Source organism: Branchiostoma belcheri, unplaced genomic scaffold, assembly GCF_001625305.1.
Source record: "Branchiostoma belcheri isolate BF01 breed outbred unplaced genomic scaffold, Haploidv18h27 scaffold14, whole genome shotgun sequence".
Lineage (NCBI taxonomy): Eukaryota > Metazoa > Chordata > Leptocardii > Amphioxiformes > Branchiostomatidae > Branchiostoma > Branchiostoma belcheri.
In genome coordinates, this window is record NW_017802824.1 from 2,018,608 (window position 1) to 2,040,920 (window position 22,313).

Genomic DNA, 22,313 nt, shown 5'->3' on the forward strand with positions numbered 1-22,313 from the left:
AACTGTCAGTAATTGATCAGTTGCTGACAGTCTCATTTCAGTTACACTTACAGTTCAGTAAAGCAGCTTTTTTTGTTACATGTATGACTCAGGATCAAGACCTGCACACTTTAAGTCATCATTATCATCATAACTTCAAGTAGATGGTTGAAATGTACTGATATGTGACTGTCAGTAACTGATCAGTCGCTGACAGTCTCATTTCAGTAACAATTCAGTAAAGCAGCTTTTTTTTATAGTTATGACTCAGGATAAAGACTAGGGTAATGGAACATGTCAGAGACGGACCAGAAGGGATGATGTGGAATTCCAAGAGGTGAAAACAGGGATAGGAAATATAGCTATGGGATAATGGTTCACACATGGGACAACACTACAGGCTGCCCAGACTAATAGTTTGCAGAAGAGTCCAGGTCAGTTTATACTGCAAAGTGAAGAAATGTGATGAAACATAAGTCTGCCGGGTTGCTTATCACATGTGGTTCTGATAATCCTTTTGAACAACATAAGAAATTAAATACTGTTTGATAGCTAATCTCCCAGTTATAGCCCGGTAGGCAGTGAAATTCCGCAAATACTATTAAGCAAGTTTAAACTGTAATTTCGAACACAACAAATTGGACTCACCCAAATTTTCAACTGTACAACTCCAGTCTTTGTCGAGGAATGAGCAATCCGCAAATACTGTAGGAGAGACTTGTGAGCTAAAGTAGTGATCTAAACATTGATCTAACTAGGCTACAATAAAGTTACAAACTGGCGAAGTTTGGTAGTACGAAAAAGAAAGCCCAATAGAGGCCTAAAAAGCATGTAAAAAGATAAGCAGCTGAAGCCTAAACCTGTGCTTGGTATACTACTATTACTAGTAATGTGTTATAAATTGTTTAATAGGGTCATGTTTGAAAAATACAAACAGGCTGATTGCTATAATTGTGGAAAGTCTTCTCTATTATAATAGCTACTTCAGAATGTGTGAAAGTTGGTGTAACAAGATCAATATATATATGACACAATATTTTGTTGTTTTCATTATGTGCCATGAGAGTGTGACTTTAGATTTGGCCTCTGGTCATACAGAGGGCTGGATGAATGCTTGCCAGTCACATTTCTACATGTCAGGGATGCCTCCACTTCCCAGAGAGTTGTGTTGTGTTATAAAACGTTGGCCACACAAGGCGCAATTTGAGCAGCTAGTTACCACTCTACTGGGGACCTCCACTTAACCCTGTCCCTCACAGATGACCTATCCTCTCAGCTGTTCTATTTACGAATCGAGATCACTTCTTTTTCTGTCAAATAACATGAATGTCAGAACGTGACACTGTTCCCTTAGCCTTTGGTGAGTTCCCCAAGAATTTTCGCTTGGATTGATGCATTTAACCTGGGTGATAGTTTGGGAAATTAGTTTTTGCAACTTGACCCTGTTGTATGTATGTAAAAATGGAATGTATGCAGCCAATGGTTAGTGTGATGTGTACTGGGGTGCCAGGGACTATTTTGGGCAGAACGCCTCAGGTCTAGTGCCTTGTTATCCACATGTGGCAAAGGCATAAAACTATAGTTAGGAATGGGAGAGTGTAAACATCTTCCAAAGCGTCATATAGTTTCCTCCATACTTTATTAGGATTTTTATATTTGCTACAACTTTATGGAATGATATGTTTTTATGAGTTTGTCTGTTTTGCATAATTATTAAACTGCCTTTAGGCGTATCACACCAGTTTTGTACAATAAGTACAACCTTCATAAAACCAGACTATAAGGTTTGAAAAGAAGTTGTACATGTAAGTTATGCCTAATATTTTGAAATTGTTAAAGGTTCTTATATATATTAAATATTCGCATCGTTTGGGTATGAATCCATGTGCCTGGACCATGAGAAGAATTATTACATGTACCATCCTAACCAAAAATAACCTCTTTCTTAGTTATTACAATATCTTACATTAATATAGGCCCCACTTACTTACTAGGGTAAAATTGTCCAGATCAAGCTCGAAGCTGGATCGAAGCAAATTTTATCCTAGTGGGAATGGGGCCTTAAGTACTCTCATTGACCCTAAGCCACCCTATACAATGTAGTTCAACTCTAACTGGTGAATATAGCCTCCTTGTCTTTGGTAATTAGTCTGTCACAGCAGTTTAGTTGATGAGATGATAAGACTGACAGTAGCTTAGCTAGGCACCAGGCTTCCCAGTCCCAGTCTGGATTGATGGCCCATAATGATGGGTAACTTATGACTCGTAGTTAATGGGATCTACAAATGTAAGGAATGATAGATTAGGGACAGCACATTTGTCGGCTCTTCGGTGCCTCTTTTTTCACGTTATTTTAGAATATAAAAATGAAAGTAAATTAACTTAAGGCATCCAATGCAATTTCAGGGTGGCAAGTCACATTTTCTGGTCATTCTTTTAATGTAAGTTGAATGAACTTTAATAGCATATTGATATCTATGAGGCAAAAATGTGATGTTTCTGATGGAAAACGGATGCTTGTTTCATCTATAGGCTGCTAGCAAATTTATTGGTGGTACCAAAAAATAATTGAGTCCTTGCATAGCTTGTTTTGAGGCTATTTCAGATGCTTTAGGTATGAAAATTAATGATGATAAAAATATGCTAAGAAATGGCAGAAAATGTCAATATCAGAAAGATTTCCTCGTCTACAATATTTCAATATTTTTTGTTTTGCCACCCTGCAATTATTGCATCTGATGTCTTTTTGACAACAAGTACATTGTATGTTGTTTACTTGTTCCTATAAAAGCTTCCAGCCTTCTTCCTGCCCTGAAAATACTCATCATCATCATCACCCCAACGGAAACCTTTGCTAACAACTAAACATGACTTATGGGATGTTCTAGACTCGTTCTGGGGTGAGGGGTACAAACCTGTTGGCGTAATGACAGGACTGTGACACCACATATCCAAACAGATTGGCTGCGCACCACTGACTCTCAAGTATTGTGTGATTTCCAACAGTGACTCACTGGCTTTCTTAATCAATCTTCTTTTGAAAAACGGTCTCCCCTTGGCCAGAAAGGGAGATCTTGCTAGCTCGGTACTCTCCAAGTAGAGGTTTGGGGTTATTTTTAGCATGTTTTTAGGCTTTTTTATCTGTGTTTCTCTTTTGCATAAGATTTTTTTCCCACCAAACCCAACCAAAAAATCCAGTGCAAAAGAGAAACCCTGATAAAAAAGCCTCAAGTCACGCTAAAAATGACCCCAAACCCAAACCTCTGCTTGGAGAGTACTAGCTCGGATGGATCAAGACAGGTATACGTTTTTGTGTCACTTGGATATTGACAGTGATTTCATTCTCTAGGCATTTCAGGAATGCCACATAAATTTTACAGCAGCAGTAAAATGAGTAACTGTGTGTACTAGATAGAATTTGAGGTATGTTAGTGTTTGAAGTTGGCTCTAATCATAGGAGAGGCTGTTACAGCTCAAGTTTTACCACTGCACAGAAATGCAACTGGAGAATTTCACTGCTAATTGTAATGGGTTATGTGTGTCTACCAGGGGTTTTTATGTGAAGTTTATCTTTAGGGGCTCATTGATGACAAGGAGTGGTCATTTTAAAGTCTCGGAAAAGTGGATGAACTAGGATTCTAATAATATTGTGGATGCAATTTATTTCAAGATGTGTGGAATACAAATGAGACTTTGTGTTGGACAAGTAAATTTCATAAAAGAAGAGACAAAATGACACTAACTTATCACAATCCTCCATTCAATGAAATTCTTGTCTAAGAAATATCCTAAGTGGAGTTGAAAGTCCTTTTACAGAGAGGAAACAATTCTTCAATTAAATTTCTTTTCTTCCATCCCCTACCAACATTATTGGTTATGATGGCAGATCAGCCAGCATCCATCTTTCCATCATTTGATGGAATTTTGCTGCTCGTGACGGCCACAAATTTTGCCCAAACCGTCATCTTTTATGGACAATAATCAGATTTAAGGATATAGAAAGAGATGTCTTCAAACTCTAGGCTTAGTCTAACAGCAAATTTGCCCCTCAAAATGCAATTTTAGTAGCCTGGGTACCATCCTTGTTAGTTTACGTCCGCTCCCAAAGTACTAGGTAGCGACTGTGCAAGCGGACATAAACTAACTAAGTTACAGTTTTAGTGGGTCAAGATTTCAAAATCTTCCAAGGGGAGCATGCCCTGGATACCCTAGGATTGTTGCCAACTCTGAGTCTGATATATAGCAACTTTCAAATTGACATGATGTTCAAGCTTGGCTAGAACACTGTGGCAGCTAAGAGATTAAAGGGAATTATGATTGATCCGTAGAGACTGGTCTGCTTCTATTCCTGGAGGAACCAGGGGGTACCCAAGTGACCTCAAGGTCATCTCAGAGGATTAGGAATCTTGATTGCTCAATGAAGTGGGATTGGGAGGAAGTGAGGTCTTTCATCATCCATGGTCCAAAGGGGATTCAGTCCTGGGACTGGCTGTAATTAAATAACTAACCTTGTTTTTGTGCATCCTCCAACAACAGTAGGGCTGGAAGTACGACGTGCATACTGTAAATCACATTACTGTATATTCATGGTACTTTTGTATTCACTTTTTCACATTATTACACTGAACAAATAATTCCCTGACTTTCTTGAAGTGATTTACCTTAATACAGGTTAGTGCAGGTAAAATTGAAGCAGTGCAGGTGTTTCTGATGTCTGCTTGCATCTGTCTAGTGTGCAAGTATACATGTACATCTATCATTAGTGTTCATGGATTTTTGTTGGGTGTACTGATGATTTGAGTTGTTACTACCTGTGGAATGCTGTAAAAAGACTTTAATTTTTTGAAAATCCAAGATTTGCAGACTAGTTTTGCCAGACACCCCATAGATACATGAGAATATTCCACTGAAGTTGTTCACAAAACCTTACACAAGAGCAACTAAATTGCTGGTCTTCCTGGTGTTGCCAACCCTCCTTGAGTCATGTAGCTGTAATTTAAAAGTGTTGCCAGGATACCCCCATGCAGACCCTTTGCAATTCCTGATCTCATCTTTACTCCCGCCAAATGATGTGTAGAAGAGCACGTAAATGTAGAGATAATGAAGGAGGGCAGACAAGTCAGTTGTTTACACAGGGCTATTTCACAACTGATTACTCTTCCCCATAGAGGTTACCTACTCCATAGGAGTTCCTGTATCAACCTGACAACTACCTGTCAACTGAGGGGCCTTACCTCATGTATCTTCCTTCAGTTGTACTGACCCTTGAAATTACTTCCTAATACAGCCTGTAACTTTTCTTACATAGTCTGACTCTTCATGGTCTTGAATGTGAGGAGGTGAAATTGTTTCTGTCGTTAAACTGGAAGTGTATGATATCTCGATGATGAGTGCATGTTTTGATGTCAGGATGTATTGTAAGTGTGATACTTGCATTATGCATTACATTGTATGATTGTTGTTGGCTGGCAGAAAGTAATTGATAATGGTACATTACAGACAATCAGTAACTGTTGTAGTTACCTATTTTCAAAACCAGACCACTTTGCAATTGCATGGTGAAGAATGATGTTGCTGGACACAATGTACATGAATTCTAGTTCATATTATGATGTCACTTTAGTAGTTGTAGCAGTTACTGTAGTAGTAGTAGCAGTACAAAATGTAGTAGTAGTAGTACATGTAGTACTGTACATGTAGTGGTAGCAATAGAAATGGTATTAATACCGTAGTAATTGGCCAGTCAAGATAAAGCTTAAGCTTCTTGATTGATCGACTGATTGACTGATTGATTGATTGATTGATTGATTGATTGATTGATTGATTGAAAGATACAGATACAACTTAACTCTTGTGTTGGATGGTTGGTTACTGTAGAACATTTAAAATTATTACTGAGCACAGCACGCAATTTGCTGCATACACACTTTCTTCACATAATACGACGTATAGTCTTTTGCATAACTTTAGTTGCACAGATGGCATGGTGATTGAGGTAGGCTCGTTTCATACATATTTATACACATTTATAGGAGACATCATTTACAGACTAGGTAGGCACTTGGTAATAGTTCAGAGTGTTGTTATTGTTTTAGGATCAATCTCTGCCAAGCCGGCAGACTGCTCCATAAAAAGCCATCCGTCAGGCAGCCAGGCAGTGGAACCCCGTATAATCACCTGCTATAATCACCTATAAAACTTCATCTCACACCTGTTCAGGAGAGTAGCAACCAGCCCGCTCCCTAACACTGCCTGGCCTTTCTCAAGGGCATTTTGAGTGTATCTTAAAGGCTTCCAATGCAGTTTTTAGGGCTTGGAAACCTGATTTTTCAAAGTCGATATTCTTGTCATTTATCTACACACATGTACATGTACATAATTTTATTATACTGAGTTGAAACAACACTGTCCCAATGTAAATTGACCCTCATGGAGCAAAAATTCCTAAAATTCTGAGAGAAAATGGTTACTGTAAGGGCCTTAGGCTGATTTTTAGGGTACCACAATCCGTCGTGGAAAAAATGGACTCATTTTGGGGGTTGTTTCTGCAGTTTCAAAAGTATGAAATACTGACTCAAATACATGTATGCTAAGGCCACACCAATTTAATTTGTTGGTTCTCGGATTTTTTCAGAAAAAATATGAAGCGACAGGGTGAAAAAAAATAAAAATAAAAACAGGTCTAGGCATCCTATTATAGGCTTAAATGCTACGAAATGAGCCATGAAGTCAACACAAAAGGCTGGGTTAAAATTTAAACATTGAATTTTGAACTTTTAATCAAACCACTGCAATGATAGATGGGAAAACTGTAACAACTAGGAAGAAAAGGACTTTCCTCAACTGTTGGGGGCAAAACATGAGCATTTTTCAGTTGATTCAGAACCAGAATCATATTTTTTTTTTTTTTGCAAATCAGAAAAAAACGAAGAGGCGAATCCGAGAACCAACAAATTAAATTGGTGTGGCCTAAGGTGAAACAATATGTGCCAATATGACAAAGATTGCCTTATACAGAATATTTCCAGTTTTGCTGCCCTGAAATCACATTGGATGTCTTTAAGTGTATCTAAAAGTAATACTGGTGACTTTATGTATTTCTTAAGTGTTTTTTTCTTACCTTGCAGTTTCAGTAGACTAAGTGTTGCTACATGTATATAGCATGAAATAGTCTTCTAATGTCTGGTATTTCTTTGATTAAACTACTGAAAAACCAAAGTTGCCATATGGGTGTTATTTGTCAATAATGATTCTGTTACACCATGTTGCTAGTATTCGCGGTAGAAAAAATGGCAATTTCTTTGGATCAAACATGCACATAAAAATCACACACTTCTTCCTTGATACAGCAACTCATTGTTTATTACTAGCAAAGATGGTTTCTAAAATGAGAATAGATATCTTCTCCCTAATACCTTGAATGTCAAGAAGATTGGTTTTGGGAGTCTAATTAGTTACTGATGATGCTATGAATAGATGATGACTATGTGGCCTTTTGAAGCGCAGCTGCTTACGGCATACATAAAGACAGGTAGATTGGTATGTATTAGTTTGTGAGGATTATAATGGCTTTGCCCTTTCTGTGATAACGATGTGTCTGCAAGGTGACTTACTGACTATGCTTTTGTAAGATTTGGAAGATTTCTTTCTATGAGTATTTGCTTATAATTTATTTCGTTTTGTCTTACCCATGGCATCTTGAAGATTATACTAGACAATGAGGAATATTGTTATTGTATAAGTTTAAAGATGATTATACACCTCTGAAGTCTGATAGATGGAATTCTACATGTAAGATGTATAATATTGACAGTTTGCCCATTGAGCAATAAATGTTAGCATAGAATTTGGATTTATTGGAAAAATTAGTGACAGAATTTAGAGGCAAGTCTGTTGTGCAAAACCTGAAGAAAGGGGCCCTGATACAACTTAGTGATACAAGGATGCAGGCATCTCTACATGTAGCTGTTATTACCTTTGCCAAGAAGGAAATGTTTTCCGTAGCATGTGTTTAATTGCAATTGTGTGTGTGTGTACATGATTGTATGTACATGTATGTGTGTAATTTAGCACAATACATGTAAGTCAAGAAGGTTTGGATGGATTTTCATGAAACATGGTACATGTAGGTGGGTAGGTCTGGATGAGACCTTGAAATGATTAGATTTTGGACCCTCTGGTGGCTTGTTATGGTACTGCAGTGGAATTTTCTTTTCTACAGTCTGCAAGGGAAAGAATGATGTAAAATCATGACCAAAGATTATGTACACTATATCCTCATACATGCATATCCCTTTGTGAATGGTGATTTTAAATTAGTGCTGCTCTAGTTTATATTGAGGGCATCCATTTGTCTCAATGATGATGGCCCTAGACAGTCAATATGTCTGTTGTTGAGGGCTTGCTTGGATGGCTCAGCATTCTGGTATAAGTTTATGTATAAACAAGTATTGTATCTTGAAGAAAGGGTGAATGGGGTTACATATATTCACATATGTGTAAAAGTTTTCATTTTGCATTTGAATTACATGTTAATTAATGGCAAATTTTCATAATTTCATAGTTGTAAATGCTAGGAATTTCATACTTACCACATTTGGAAGTTAAGTGAAGGTGAACATCAATAAACAAAATTTATTCAAATCATTACCTCATTTGCATAATCTATGACGAAGTGCTAGAATAGCCTTTTTTGTTAAGATAAGGCTGTCATTGGGAGGAGAATATGATCAATTGAATCAGATGTAATCCATGCAAATGGCGCTCTTATTTGAGAAATCAATTAATAGTATACATGTAATTTGTCTACCGGAAGGGTTAACATCATTTGGCGAAGGTATGAGATCGTGGAACTCTAGTTTGACCTGAATCGCTCTCCAAAGTGTGATATAGTACAACTCGAACAGTAACTGTAGTTCTATAATCAACTCCAGGTTCATGTTCAGACCTGGACCTGATCCTCTGAACCTGGATCTGGACTTGATCAGGCTGACCTGGTGCCAAACCCTACTGGGAGGCTTGATGTTGTAATTGTTAGCTGCTTCGTTCCCAATGAGGTAGCTTTTCAGCACCAGAACTGTATTGGTTATTAGGCCTAGGAAAAAATGTGGTGTTTCCAGTTTTAGTCTAACGTGAAAAAATTAGGGTCGATAGGTACATGTATACGTAGGGATTATCTTTTTCTTTTTTTCTTTATTAATTAATATTAGACTTGGCAATCTCTAGACTAGTGATCCAACTTATACAATACAGTTTAGCAAAGTAAAACTTGAATGAGGACACTTATATTTTCAATTTCAATGTGGAAAATGATCGTTTTATCACTCAAGTGTCAGATCATAGAGCCAGAAAAGATCAATATGCTTGAAATATTCATGTCTCTTTGCAGGTGTCCGCCGCCACCCCCCCCCTCAAAAAAAGTCTCGGATCAGAACTTTTATCTCGGGTCGGTTGGGGAAACAGGAAACACGACATTTTTTTCCCTAGGCCTTACACATGTATGTCTGGTATAGGCAGCTGGGAGATGGTTTATCATGACTTTGGTGCTCTAGCACAGATGGGTGAACAGATATACAGGATCATACAGTCTGCTGTGGCTTATGTGATGGAGCTAGCTGATTACTACTGCACCAGGTAACCACGATGTTATACATATGTCAGTTTGATATGTAGTTTTGCTAGGTACAATTTTTCGGTTGGAGACCAAAGTCGGTGGTCACACAGGAGTTTATGTCCTTTTCTTGATTTTCCAAGAATGAAAGTTTCTAATATACAATTACACATGTACATCTAACAAAATGAAAACTTTTATATTAACTAGAGTTCCACGATCTCATACCTTCGCCAAATAATGTTAACTTATTTAATAATAAGTATATTTTTAACTTTGTTTATATTTATACTTTGTAATAATAATATATAATAAGTCGATGATGCAGAATGTAACATATGGTGTGCTGTTGGTATGTATGATAGGAACTGTTGGAATCATTTTTATCTTTTAATTTTCGCCAAATAATGTTAACCTTTACTGCTTTAGGACTAACTGGTTATAAATGTTTCACATTGATTGATGATGCAAATAAAATCAGAAAAAAATGAAGCGGGCAAATCTGTGAACCAACAAATTAGATTGGTGTGGCCTTAAAAACATTGCAGTAATTCGCTTTAGCTTAGAACTGAGAGGCAATGTAGACATGCCTAAGGTACTGTACTAAACTTAGGAAGCCACTAATAGCTAAGCCCATAAGGCACCCATCTAAAGTACAGGTAGTATAGGACGAAGCTGTAACCTTCATGCAATCTTCTCTACTTATCTTTGCAACTGTGCTCTTGCCTTCCAAGGACATCCCTCAACTTAGCTGGAGGGGTATTGATCACATTTGAAGTGTTTGAAGATTACGCGGGGTTAGGCCTTGTGGCTTTGAAGTGCATCAGGAGTAGATCTTATGCCTATCATGGTCAGAGGCAGAAGTATACAAAAAGTGGCACTTTAGTGTGTAGGGGGGGGCTGAGTTATAACAGTTTTACTTCAGTCTGCAGATGATAAGGCTGAGGGAATATTTCAGTGGACAGGATGTACCAGAAGGCTGGTTGAGTTAAAGCTCCACTGCAGTACCATACCTACAGTACAGGCCACGAAATACGCATCAAGTTCTGCGGGACGTACCGCGATATTCCGCAGGACGTCCCGCAATATTCCGCAGGACGTCCCGCAATATTCCGCACGACGTTCCGCAATCTTACGCACGGCGTTCCGCAATCTTACGCACGGCGTTCCGCAATCTTACGCACGGCGTTCTGCGGTATTTCGCAGGGCGTACCGCGGTATTCCGCACGACGTCCCGCAGTGCACCTGAGAGCACTTTCGCAGAACTTTGCGAAAGTTCCGCAGAATACCTCTCCGTAAGGCCGCGTTTCCGCAGAAATACGTCCTTTTCATATGCAGGCCACCTGCGCCGTGGGCGGAGAAAGATCACACCCGGTTTGTTTACATTTTCTATAGCGCGGAGTGAAAATGTTCATGAGATCTGCCGATATTTTTTACCCAACAGTGAAGATCGTAAATTCCTGAGCTAGAATGTGGTTTAATAGATTGAGTTAAGATTTCTACCTCTCTGAAACGTGCATGTACACAAATATATTTATCGAAAACATGATCGCTGTGGTCTGAATTGTTACAGGGTTCTAATTTTAGCGGGAGCTTTGTTTCTTGATCTTGTGTTTCTTGTTTTGAAACCCACGCTGATCGCGGAACACTTCCCGGTGGAATGAACGCCAAAATTGTGTCAAATACACAATAAACCCACATACAAATACAGTATATATGTATTCCCGAAAGATTCTTTCAGTCCTGAATTTATTTACTAGAATACTAGTAGTCTATTTTTGGTCGTACAAAACAAAACAGCATTTTGAAAGAAATACATAATTTTACTCTTTGTCCGTCACCCCACGCCGCCGCTGGCTTCCGAGCAACAACCAATCAGTTTTTAACCGTAAAATTTCGTACAATTCGCAAAGTTACCATTCTGGGATTTAGATGTTTAAAATATACATTCTAAGGAACAGTTTCGTATGTAGTTTGTGTGGTTTTGAGTTAATTAGCGCGAGGATTGGCGAGAATGCAGAGGGTTCGTAGCGGTGGACGTGTGTTGCACTCGAGTGGGAGGGAGCGATTCGTAACGTGCGTCCAGAAATGCCGGACAATTTTGATCGTGAAAAATCGTACAATTTGTAAATATAGCGATCTTGGATTCGGATATATTGAGAAATACATTTGTAAGGAACAGATTCATGTATTGTTTGTGTAGTTTTGAATAAACCTGCGCGAGGATGTAGAGGGTGCGATGTAGTGGGTGCGATGAAAATGGAGTCGATTTTTTTTGCCAAAAAAAAAACCGGCAACGCACCCGAAAAATAAATAAACACGGTACGGGACAACCCGAACTTGACGTGTTTATGCAAAATTTGACGCAGATTCCTTTGTTCTCAGACTATAAAAGTTGACTCTGTGAAAAATTTTGGGATGAAATCGGGACAAGAAAATTACAAAGCCGCGCCGGCAGTGCAGGGCGGAACAAGCTACTGTCGTCTAACAATCTTCAGGCGGTGTCTCTGGGCGGAGTCTCAACTCTTCTGCGGCCCGGCTGGTGGGCGGCTCCCCATCTGCGCGCTGTGATTGGCGCGCCGGAACGCCACGTGGTCTGCGGCGCCAGGGAGTCTACCAGTGCCGCTGCTGCTACGTGCTGTTACTATGGCGACGTGCGTGGGAACGCCCGGCCCAACAGCGTGGCGAACGAAATGTATCAATTTTTGATGCGTGTCAACAAAGCCATGGGGCGTAAAGAACCCTTGAATTATGCTTCGCGCTTGGCACAATAATATTAATTCTCATATGCAAAAACGTTAGTTCGACTCTGAATATTACCACGAGTCTTCCGTCAGCAACAACAAACGAACGCCTGAATCTATACACGTACACTCGAATAGAGAACCTAGATAATACTAGTAACGTTAGTAGATTATACATATAGTCGGTAAAGATCGGAACTGTAACGAAGATAGGCGAATATAAATTTGTCACATAGACACCAATCACAGAGCCTCGGTTATAGTCGGTGAAGATTGTGTTTGTAACGAAGACGGGCGAAATCATTGGAGCAGCCCAGCTAGACTGTTGGCGCCGACGGCAGGGGCGGCAACTTCTTCAAAGGGAAACGCCTGTCGATCAAGTATAATATATGTGCGTGTGGCTATGGGAAAATGCCTCGCTCTAAAATGTATCACGTAGTTCTGAATCGATAATCACAAACAGCAAGGAGCTTCTACAACATATAGCGTCCTTGCAAACAGGGACAATATCAAACTTCGTTATTTTTGGCCACAGAGTCGAAGCATTTAAAGCTTAAAATTCTAAAAAGTGGTTTCTTCGGCGAAGTCATGCCTTGCAGAAAATGTTGACGATACACATTACGTGTTCGACCGCAGGTCATTGACCTCCAGCTTGCGTTGTTCCAGCAGAGAAGAGCGTCTGACAGTTTTTTTTATAGCGTCAGATTTTGTTTGTTAAATCATACACAGGCATTCATGCATCTATCATTCTTCCAACTAGTTCGTAGTTATGTGAGATGTTTATTGGAATCACACGGATCGGAACAAACTCAGCGTATCAAATAGTAAACATCAATCGCCCAAGCACAGCCGTGGCAGCGTGGACCCGCCGCGCTGATAATCCCCGGTATTGTCCACAAATTATCAACAAATACGTGAAAATGAGGTGGAATAAGTGTCATGTAAATCTCAGAATACAAAGGCTGCTCATTAACGACCGAAATCTTGCGAAAGATTTCTTACGCAGAAGAAGTTTCGCAGCGGCGTTTCCATTACCAGTGGACAGTTCTGCGAAATTCTGCGGGACGTCCCGCAATCTTACGCACGGCCTTCCGCAATCTTACGCACGGCCTTCCGCAATATTTCGCACGGCCTTCCGCAATCTTACGCACGGCCTTCCGCAATATTCCGCACGGCGTTTCGCGATATTCCGCACGGCGTTTCGCGATATACCGCAGGACGTACCGCGGTATTTCGCAGAACGTCCCGCGAAAACTGATGCGTATTTCGTGGCCTGTGCACTAGGAGGACCGTTATTAAACTTAGCAGCTCGCTATTTAAATTTGTTGCAGTTATTATATAATAATAATGTACAATGTTTGTCAAATACCCAACGAACTGTGAGGGAATATTTCAATGGACAGGATGTACAAGAAGGCTGGTTGAGTTAAAGCTCCACTGCAGTACCGTACCTACCCGCTAGGAAGACCATTATCAAACTTAGCAGCTTGCTATTTGAATTTGTTGCAGTTGTAGTTAAAAATTTCAAAACCCAACCGGATTTTGTAGAACTGTTTGCCTTATAGTTGCTGCATAGTTATTTATAACATGTCACTGAATTATACAAGTAAGTAATGTTATATTTGAAATGTTATCTCCATATGGCCTTCACATTGGGCCCGTTTTATTTAAATGATAAATGCTGCTGAATTTATACACCTCAGCCCTAGAGCATCAGCATCAATACATCACATCATCCAACAGACATTACGAATAGCAGATTCAGTCCCGCTCTTCCATTACATCCCAAAATTGGTGATATATCTTCCAATATTAGGTTTAGCACCGCTGCCAGACTCCCTCTATGTTCAGTTTTTCCGCTCTCCTCACCTCTGATTCCTACAGGAAAAGGCACCCAGCTTGTAGACAGGCTATTTATACCCTAACTCATATTTATCTGGTGGAAGGGAATTCGTCATCCTGTCAGGGCACATCTTGGTGTCTTGGATGTTTTAATTACCTGGGCTGTCTGGTGGGGATGATAAGACATCTGTCTTTTCCCCAAGCAGCGAGCGGCCCGATGTATTTATGTGCATACGTTCACTGCTAACTTGCACGGGGCATGTATAAAGCGTCCTCGCAATGTCAAAGCTAAGACCTGCCGGCAAAAACTTGATGGGACAAAAACTGTGTACGCACACGAGTAGTGCTGTGTAGCGGTTCGCTGGACCGGTTACGGACTTGTAAAAATGTTTAGATTCAAGTCCCCCCAAAAAAACTGAAAGGCAAGAACCAATTCTGGACTTTCCATAGATTGCAAAAGCTGTGTTGTAAAATAAAGAAAACATTGCCACCGGGCATCGTCAAGTGTCGGCCTCCATGTTATATGGCCACAGTTTTGCCCGGACAACAATGCAAGGTTGCCAACAAGCAATTTTGTATATGCCATGGTTTTAACCTAATATACATGTAACCTATATGCCATGCTTGAACCTAAACCTCTGGACTTGAATCCGGACCTGAATCTACATTTTGTAAATGTGGGTTTAGGTACATAGAACTACATACGAGAGGGTACGAAAACTATGTCAAATTTTTCCTGAGTGTAAAGTGGCCTGACTTCACATACACAAAGAACGTTATATGTTCCGATTGTACTCTAGCTCTCGAGGCAATGTACGTAAAGTTTTTGGTATGATGCTATCTCCTCTCATGCACAACAGTGTTATACATGTACAGTCATGTATGTTGTTGATTATAACAGAACCATGGTGAAGCAACAAGGAAAATTCTGGGTACAGATTTGAAGATCAATATTATGTACAATGGTGCAATATTGTTTTATTACACAATATGTATGTAGCAGCATGTGATAAAAGTCTTCAAATATATCTAGGTTTAAAATCAATACAGCGAAAATTGTTCCTGCAATATTACAGAATCTAACATATTGTGTGCTTTTGGTATATACATGTATGATAGGAACTGTTGGAATCATTTTAAATTTATGCAATAATTTGCTTCTAGTTTCATGTCTTTTCCAAACTCCTTAAGGCTGCCTTTTTTTACGAATTAACTTAAAAGGGCCAATTTATATGGGACAGAAAAAAACAACATTTTTCTGTGCGTCGATTTTCGTGTTGTGCACCCTGGACGTGTCACATGAAAATCGCTGCGCCAAAATCTGTCCCACAACATGCACGGTGCAGTGTTCGATGCAGGACAAACAATAGTTTTCCCCATGTAAATTGGGCCCAAAGCTGCTGAGAAATATTCACATCCAGTACTTTAACACAAGACTGCTGCACCTCACTGATACGCTCATCTCCGGTAATGCAAAAAGACTACACATGAACTGGCGTGGTAACGTTGACCGTACTCTGGTACCGAGCGTGGAAACAGATTGACACCGTCGGGATCAAAGGTCCCATCCAATTTGAAGAGCAATGTCCATGTACGCGTTCAATCAGCTCGCCGGGCCGGATTGAGACCTGGTGCTGTTGCCTGGGGTAAAATCTAATTTGCACAGGTAGACATGGATCAATTTTATTGGCAGTAATACCGGGGGATTAAATTGGTCTGTTTCTTTTGCCAATCTCCGAGCGTGGCATAGCCGTTGTGTTTTTATCAACTCTCGGTGAAATGAAGCATGTGTGATGAAAAGAAAACGCCGCTAACTTTGACAAAATGCAGTACACGAAAAGTTAACATTGATTTTTTCCAGGTTATATGTGTTTCCAATATTCTTTTAAAGTTTATGCATTTCCCATGAAGAATCTGACTTGAAATGTAGCATTTGGTCATTAATATATTATTTTTTATTTTAATGTTTGCAGACTTTGTAATCTGGGGAAAAATTTATACTGAAGATTATGCTTATTCAACTGAGAAATTCAATACCATTAAGCATCACAGACACATGTATAAAGCAGAATAATGTTTTACTATTAGTAAGCAGTCGCTGAGTCAGACATATAGATTGGTATATGTCTGATTGTAATGTTTCAGTCTTCTTGTACATGTAGTAAAGGAGCATGTAAAATCTGTGGTGATTGCTGTACCTTGCAATGTTCCTATCCAATATAAATTGTGTTCAGGGGAAAAATCCTTGGGTATGGATCTGGGAGGTCAAAGCAAGGAGCATGTCCACAGAACTGTAGCAATTGTAATCGTAATTGTTCTCTGCCCAGATTAAAGTCCAAATTGGTAGTGTGACCCTTTTTAGTGGGAAGAGAGACTCTTGACTCGACTGCCATTCATATCTGTCACTCCAGATCACCTATTTACTATGTCATGTATTACCATTATGTACCGGTATTCGTGATTTTACATGTTCTATTGTCTATGCTCTTATGCATAGGCAACCTTACCTGTACTAATGTTTTTGTGGTACTTTGCCTTCCATTCTTACACGTATATGTACCATCAGTGAAGCTGAAGATCTATGTATACAATGTATGTGACACTGTTTTTACCTTCGCCAAGAAGGTTATTTTTTGGTAGCATTTGTGTGTGTACATTTGATTTAGCATGATAGCACAAGAAGCTATGGACGAATCCTACAAAAAATTGGTATGTGGGTAGGTCTTGATGAAAGCTCAAAACTATAATAATGATTAGATTTTGGGCACGCTAGCAGCTTGTGTGTAACATAAGACTTACCAAGTATTCTTTCCTATCTTTTACAGAGAGAAGCAGGAAGCCTCTCCGAAGGAAAACGGAGCTCCAAATGATCAGCGCAGAGTCATCATCACAGATGATAATGGGGCGTTCACAGATTTCGTAGAGCCCGTTGCTGTATCTTCTGATAATTCCGTACAGAATTTATCAGATCAACAACACCCCCTTCTCAAGGACTCTGAAGACAAACGGCCTGAGAGCACACCGGGAGGGGAGGAAGTAGTGGGCACTGCCGCCTGCTCCAAAGGCGGTGAACAAGAAGAAGTGCCCAATCAGGAAGGGAAGGAGAAGAAGATGGATAGCAGCTCCTCGGAGAGCGACAGGAGATACGAATCAGACAGAAAGTCGCTGTCGAGAGTGGAGGACTCGGATGCGGTGAGAGATGGATCAGAGGAGGAGGAGGACAGCTCAGGAGAAGAGGAGGATGAGATGGCAGTCGCGTCCAAGAAGAGGAAGAAGAAACACAAACACAAGAAGAAGAAAAAGAAGCACAGACATGAAAGGGACAAGGATGGGAAAAGGATCAAGAAGAGTAAATCTCACTCAGATAAGGACAAAGATAAAGAAAGAACTTCTAGGTCAAGATCTAAGTCTAATTCTTCCTTGGAAGACGGGGAATGTCGGTCTCGTTCGCTGTCCAAAGACAGGTTAAAATCTCAGGAGCACAGGTCGGGTTCTGGGAAGCACTCACGTTCACGGTCAAAGTCACATGACAGACATCACAAGCATAGGCATAGGTCAAGTTCTAGGGAAAGACACAGGCATAAAGGGAGTTCCAGACACAGATCCAGATCTAGACATAGATCCAGGTCAAGGCAGGGATCTAGGCACAGATCTAGGTCTAGACATAGATCGGGATCACATGATAGATATAGGCATAGATCGAGATCCCACGAGAAGCATAGGCACAGATCTAGGTCGGGGGAAAGGTACCCAAATAGGGCGAAGGAAAGGCATCACCGCAGCAGGTCACCCAACCATTCCCGCTCCAGGACTCCCACCGAGAGAATCGACAAGGCGAAACTGTTAGAGATCGCAAAGGCCAACGCCATCAATCAATTCCGCGCGGGGATGATTCCCGCCCACCTCCCCATTCCATCCATGACCCCCGAGGAAGAGCTGGCCAAGAAGAGTGGCGGGAAGACTGTGGAGGAGCTGACCAAGTTCTGTAAGTTTCTGTCGGAGAAGGAGAAGGCCGGGGATGAGGATGAGATCGTGAACAAACCTGTAACAGAGGAGGAGGATGGGGAGGGGCCCTTCATCCACCATCCCTTCAAGGTCAAGGCCACCTCCACATCTATTGTTATGAACATCAAGGTCAGTGGGTCATCAATGATTTTTGTTGAACCTAAGCCTTTTTTTCAGGATATTTGACTCTAGCCATAGCTGGAAGTGTAAGGCATACTAGTCTTGGTAGAATCACCATGAAAGACTACATGTAGTAGCTACGTTACGTTTTTAGTCAGAAATTTTGTTTGCCAAAGACGTAGAACGTCCTTGAAATTCTTTTCAGACACATGATTGCTACAGGCATGCAGAATTCAAAACTCTTTGCACTCTTGCACATATCACGTTTTTGGTCAGAAACTTTTGCCAAAGATATAGAATGTCCTTGAAATTCTCTTCAGACACGCAAGATTCAAAACTGTTGCACTCTCTTGCACCCATCAGGAACACGTATAGCCTTATTACCGGCACTGTGCAGAGCATGACAAGTACCCTCTTCCCGCCCAATTCCACACCTAGACGTTCCCCTACCTGTATATTTATCACTCCTGGCGGCACGATTGGTATGTACGGCCGCATCCCTGTCTCAAGTTTCCTACCTGAACCATTTCCGAGCAGTGCAGTCTGAATGGGAAATTCTGCACAAACTAGTTCCACTTGGATGGAAGAAATGGCAAGAAGTGCCAACCCCCAGGTCAATTGCCTTCCCATCCCCACTGTTCTCCTTGGCTCCCATAATGGGGGTCAGGTCAGAAGGTTCCGTGCAACCGGCCCTGGAAGGAACTATTTGGCCATTGGATCTATGATGATGTGTCCCAGTAGGGCAGAGATGTATATTTTATATCCCAGGTTGGATAGAGAGGAATGGGAAGGGTATATGGTAATGGTGCAACAATGGGCTGGTCGTAAGCAGAAAAGTTGAGAAATCAAATTTTACATTCATGATTTGCTGCAATGCAAAGTCTATTTTGCAGTTCATTTTGCCTATAGTTATGGGCATCATTTGAAAGTCTGGCTAGTAAATCCTATTCACCTCATGTCATCTTCTTAGTGTTTAGAAAACTTTGGGTTAAGAGTTTTTGGTATCCAAGAATTAATTGAAGATAGGGGCATATTCACTTACCGTACATTTTGAGTTAATGTACATGTACTAAATAAAAGTGAGTGGGATTCTATACATATACCGGGTAGTCCAGTAGCATGGCTGGAAATATCAGTCCAATTGTGCACTTTTGTCTAAAAGCACCAAAATGTGCACACATGTTTCTTCCTAAAATTTATTTGCCAATTCATAATATCCTATGACAAGGGACATATACATGTAAAAGACTGTTATACTGATCTACTGTTAGAGTATTACATGTACAACTGTATCTCTGTGATTAAAGGTTAAACTACATGTAATTGAATATAGGATGAACCTTTACACTACTATCCCCCGTGTGTCTGCAGGATGCAGTAGCGAGGACACCTCTCAATGCCCAGCAGCTGGCGGCCCAGAAGGCTGAGCTGTCCAAACAGTTCCCCGTGTCCAGCGGCTCCCAGCACCGTATCAAGGAGCTGGAGTGGGTGCCGGTGGAGAAGGACGACAAACAGAAGGCCAAGGGCGCTGCCGCCTCGTCTGCCTCGGCCGTCGCTCCCGCCACGGAGAGCTCGGCGAGTGCCATCCCCGCCGCGGCGCCGGCTGCTCCCGCTGCTCCCGCCACGTCACCCCCTCGGTGGAGCGCCCGCCGCCGCTACCGGTACCACCGCCTGAGGCTAAGGCAGAACCACAGGTGGGAGGAGTCATGGGGCTATGGAAATTGAATTAAAAAATTTGCTGCTTGACTGTTGACTTACCACGAATAGTTTTGAAGGGTAGTTATATTTTTTTTGCTCTGTTTCTCTTCTTCTTCTCGAAACCAATAAGGTCAATGACCTGAACCAGAAGTCTGTCACCATGGTAACTAGTGTTGGGTTACATCATGTAGCAATTTTATAGTAGGAGGGATTTAGACTCCTGTCTGACCATATATATAAATGTGTTTATGAATTAACAATGTAGATGTCAACAGAGAAATTTATGATTATGAATAAAACAAGAAATTTACAAAACCTCAGAGATATAAAATCTCAAATTTCTTGTTAAATTTTAAGAGCCAGCCTGTAGGAGCCTGTACTTGTTACATGTAAATGATCAAAGATGCATGTAATTTTATTCTGGTGCAGGTAATTGCTTTTTATTTATTTCCTGTGAGACAAAACAAGCCATGTGTGATGATTATATATTATGTATCATTTACATTAACAGCATAGCATGTATTAGCTTGCCATACTTTGTCATATGCACCACTGAATCATCAATCAACTGCTAGCATTCATATAACACTCGAGTGTGTTATGTACATGTAATTGTGATGTCCCTGTACGTGTGTACATATTGTTTGTTTGCTAGTCCAACTGTTGAAAAAAAACCCAAAAAACTAGAAAGGTAACATTTGCAAAGCTGTGTTACTCAAACACATTCATTATGTGGTGACAGGAGTCTAAATCCCTCCTGCTATAAAATTGCAACATGATGTAACCCAACACAAGTTACCATGGTGATAGGCATCTGGTTCAGGTCATTGACCTTATTTGTTTGGAGAAGAAAAGGAATTATACAATATCGCAAAGGTAAACATTACATTGTTTACACATATGTAGTTAGAGTTCTGTGACTTGAATGATGAGTTTTAGCCGTAACTTTGTTTTTCACTCCAAGTTGCTCTTTTTTCATCTCAACACAGAAGGAGAGTGCCAGCGTGAAACCCACAGCAAAAACACAAGCAAACAATAATATACAGGTGTGGTATTTTCCTTAGAAATGCTCATGGCTTGTTCTGTAATTTGAATATTCCTTTCTTTATCGACTAAATCGGTTTGTGTATAGACTGTGAAGTTCTACAGTATGTTGGCTGTGCAGTTTGGTGCTTAAAGTAAAACCACATATAAGGGCCCTATTTCAAGGTTGTTCTCCATCAGTTAGACTTCAAAAGTTATACGCTATAGAGTCTACATGTACGATGTAAGTAGCTGCCCATGTACCTAAAATGCATAGGCTTTTTGATACAAAATGACAGTTAGTGCAAAGTTTGCACAATTCAAAGTGACTTTTGTACAAAGTTGCTGATCATTGTGTCTCCTGTACAGCTAAACATCAGTGCAATTGTGGGCGAGCGAGTGAAGGCCTTGAGACAACTACAGGAGAATCCCTACGACGTCGAGGCAATGTCCAAGATGCACAAAGCTCAGCAACAGGTACGCTTTTGATCGGTTGACGACGTTAGGTCCATTGTACAAGATTATCAAACTTGACCTTAATTTAACTTAACCCTACCCACCTACTAAATTTCATCACCATCCATCCATCCATCCATCCATCCACCCATCCATCCATCCATCCATCCATCCATCCATCCATCCATCCATCCATCCATCCATCCATCCATCCTCAGCATCTTGAGTTACGGGTATCTTGTTCACAAACAAACATAAAAGGTCCATTGCAGTAGCGTAGGGCCTTTATCGAACTTGACCTTCATCTCTCCAACAGTAACTTGCCTACCAAAAATGATGAACATGAGTGATGCCACCTATGTCAACAGTCACTCCACCATAGCCAAACTAAAGACAAAACCTTCTGGTAATAGATCAAATACTGGGCATGGTCTCTAACAGTCAGAATGATGTTTTGGACAGCATCTACAGTGACCGTCATTCATCATCAGTGCCTGCAAATGAGTCTCCCAGGACAAGTAGACCTGCTAAAACTAGTTCTAGTTCTACCAGTTCAACTTGTCCTCAGAGACTCATCCATAGTCACTGATGAAAGACAGTGGATGCTGTCTGAAATATCTAAAGTTGTTGGATGCCATTCCCAGTTGTCTGATTTATTTTGTATAATGGATGAGCCAGGTTGTTAGGGGTGTCAGAACAACTCTACATGGATGCCCCAAGAAGACTATCTACTGTGAATTCCACTCTTGTTTTGGAACTCTGACTCTGAGGGAAATTTGGGTGAAGCTATTAGATACTGTAGCTTTGATTGGAAGTGAGATTATTGAGGGACTGCT

General features: G+C 40.5%; 1 protein-coding gene across 1 annotated transcript in view; it reads left to right on the plus strand.

Annotated features, from left to right (window-relative positions):
- LOC109464624 (protein SON-like) overlaps positions 1-22,313 on the plus strand; it is a 95,711-nt gene that overhangs the window by 57,538 nt on the left and 15,860 nt on the right. Inside the window, exons 2-4 of the mRNA XM_019761636.1 lie at positions 17,001-18,309; positions 19,672-19,851; positions 21,391-21,498. Coding sequence (XP_019617195.1) covers positions 17,001-18,309; positions 19,672-19,851; positions 21,391-21,498 — 1,597 coding nt within the window. The remainder of the gene's footprint in view (positions 1-17,000; positions 18,310-19,671; positions 19,852-21,390; positions 21,499-22,313) is intronic.